Genomic DNA, 2538 nt, shown 5'->3' with positions numbered 1-2538 from the left:
AGAAAGAGACACTACAGACAAAAAAGGAGATAAATTCAATGTAGTTTATTATGAAAAAAAGTTAAAACAAAAAGTATGCAGTTTTCTTGGTGTGCATTACTTGAATACATTTTGTAGCTTTGCTGCCCCTTTTTTTTTTAAACCATCACCCCACCCCCCCAAAGAACTAAAAGGCATATCCTCCAAAATCTCTGCTTCTGCTTCTATTGCTAACACCATAATCTCCCCTGTAGGGTCCAGCACCATATTTATCCATACCGCCCCCTCCTCTCATGGGGCCATAGTGGGACTGCTCAGGGGAATAGCTCCCAAAGTTATCATAGGCATCCTGGAAATTTCCACGATCGTATCCTCCGCCTCCTCCTCCTCTATAGCTCCCAATTTGATCACCATAACTTCCTCCTGAAAAGGAACGGTCACGTCGAGGATTTCCACCATCACCATAACCACCATAGACGTCGCCTCGATTTCCTCTATCGCTGTAGTAGCCGCCTCCGCCGCCTTGGGCACCATACCCGGCTGAATTTCCAAAATTGCCATCACTCCGGCCGTTTCTTTGGGTAAAGTTGCCAGCTCGACCGCGAGGTCTACTTCCGCTCTGCATTTCTTCCTTCGACAAACCTTTCTTGACTTCACACCGGTAGCCATTAATCATGTGGTACTTCTGTATAACCGCTTTATCAACAGAATCATGGTCATCGAAGTACACAAAGGCAAAGCCTCTTTTCTTGCCAGTCTCTCGGTCACAGATCACATCTACTTTTTCAATCATGCCATAGTCTGAGAAGTAGCTTTGTAAATCATTCTCATCAAGATTATCTTTTATACCGCCAACAAAGATCTTCTTTACCTTCATGTTGAAGCCAGGTTTGTTTGAGTCTTCCCTCGGCACAGCCCGCTTCAGATCCACCGTGCGGCCATCTAAGACATGAGGCCTAGCAGCCATTGCAGCATCCGCCTCGCTCGGCGAAGAGTATGTGACAAACCCAAAGCCTCGAGGGCGCCTGGTGATTGTATCTTGTACTACAACACAGTCAGTGAGTTTCCCCCATTGCTCAAAATGGTTTCTTAGGTTGCCTTCCACCGTTTCAAAGCTGAGCCCGCCAACAAATAGCTTACAGAGCTGTTCCCTCGCCATGTTGCACAACGGCTTTCACTACACACTGCAGGAGACTGACTGCTTGCCTAATGAGCGCTTTATAAAGCGGCTGCGTGGCGGGCGTGGCCTCGCCTTGGCCGCGTCCTCCTGATTGGCCAGTTTCTGGCTGCTAGGTAACTCAGCCCCATTCTGTGCTGCAGTTCATCAGCCTGTCTGTTCCATTGTCCTCAGCAGAAATATTAACGGCAGATAGTTGCTTTGGAGTGATTGCCTCAAATTGCAACATTTAGTAGTGCTTGCTTGCAATGCAGTACAGTACGATAATAGCAAATCCCTACCTTTGTAGCAGATTGCACTGGCACTGACCCTGACCAAATTTATGGGGCCTGCTTAATTTGCATATTGTGTGCAGCCTCCCGGTGTCGTGACTGCCTCTCATTGGGAGCTCAGGACTTCTTTGGCGGCAGGAAACCATCATGTCTTCCTGCAGCAGCTTAAAGGGCCATGCATAAAAAAAGCACATTAGCTTTGAAATTGGATGGCACTGCGCCCATTTTACAGGCATAAAATGGGTGCCTACAGATTCAATATGGTGGGCATTGTGCACGTGCTCATTCCGCGCCAGAAATGCGCCACCTGCCATATTAGTTAATGCTCCTTCCAGGTGTTTCCTCAGGTATGGAAATATAACACATAGGCATGACAAAACTGACGTAGGAAGTAAGTATAAGCAGAAAGGAATTTAACACTAGACACAATAGTTACAATGTATTCGATCTCCCGTGGCGTTTCCTACACTACAACAGTGACTACACTTCAAAAATAAAAGTACTTCATTGCTTTGGGACGTTCTGAGGTCATGAAAGGTGCTATATAAATGCAAGTCTTTTTTATTACATGGGAAGTCATGACCAAGTGTAATCTTCAGGTGAAGCAGGATTAAAGGGTGGGGATAATCGGACGTAATTTATGTAATCAGACATAATAGATGTAATTCAGTCCTTATTTTTAAAGTATTACATTCTGTCCTTAATTTTATATTTATATAAATTCCTATGTTATAATGGAAACGGTCTATGTAAACTTGTTACATGTAATTACAGCCGCCATCAATGATGGCGCTGCAGAAGGGTGTACTCTTCTGGGTTTGGGTGGTTAAACAAATGGACTGTAACTAAAATAACTTTAAATAAAACTTAACAAATTAAATTAAAATTGTGTTGGCCGGGGTGATGATGCACTTCAGTCCCCGCAGCGCCCACCGGTCGCGGAAGGCCTCAAGCGTGCTGGCAGACACCGCTTGCTCCATCTCCAGGGCCACCCGGGCGCGAACATAGCCGCGGAAGAGAGGCAGGCAATCGGGCCGAATGACCCCCTCGACTGCCCGCTGCCTGGACCAGTTAATGGTCACTTTGGCCAGGCCTGCAGGAGGGAGTAAT

At 46.2% G+C, this 2538-nt stretch overlaps 1 protein-coding gene across 1 annotated transcript; it reads right to left on the bottom strand.

Annotated features, from left to right (window-relative positions):
* Positions 1-30: 30 nt before the first annotated feature.
* Positions 31-1185, bottom strand: LOC147114043 (heterogeneous nuclear ribonucleoprotein A1-like). Its single transcript, XM_085995582.1, has one exon. It carries the CDS (start codon positions 1136-1138, stop codon positions 167-169), a length of 972 nt encoding a protein of 323 aa, XP_085851708.1. The 5' UTR covers positions 1139-1185; the 3' UTR covers positions 31-166.
* Between the last annotated feature and the right edge of the window lie 1353 nt (positions 1186-2538).

Source organism: Somniosus microcephalus, chromosome 8, assembly GCF_052327205.1.
Source record: "Somniosus microcephalus isolate GS21.2 chromosome 8, FLI_Smic_1.0, whole genome shotgun sequence".
NCBI lineage: Eukaryota > Metazoa > Chordata > Chondrichthyes > Squaliformes > Somniosidae > Somniosus > Somniosus microcephalus.
The sequence above is the reverse complement of the archived record's forward strand: the minus strand, read 5'-3'. Positions and strand labels throughout refer to the sequence as shown.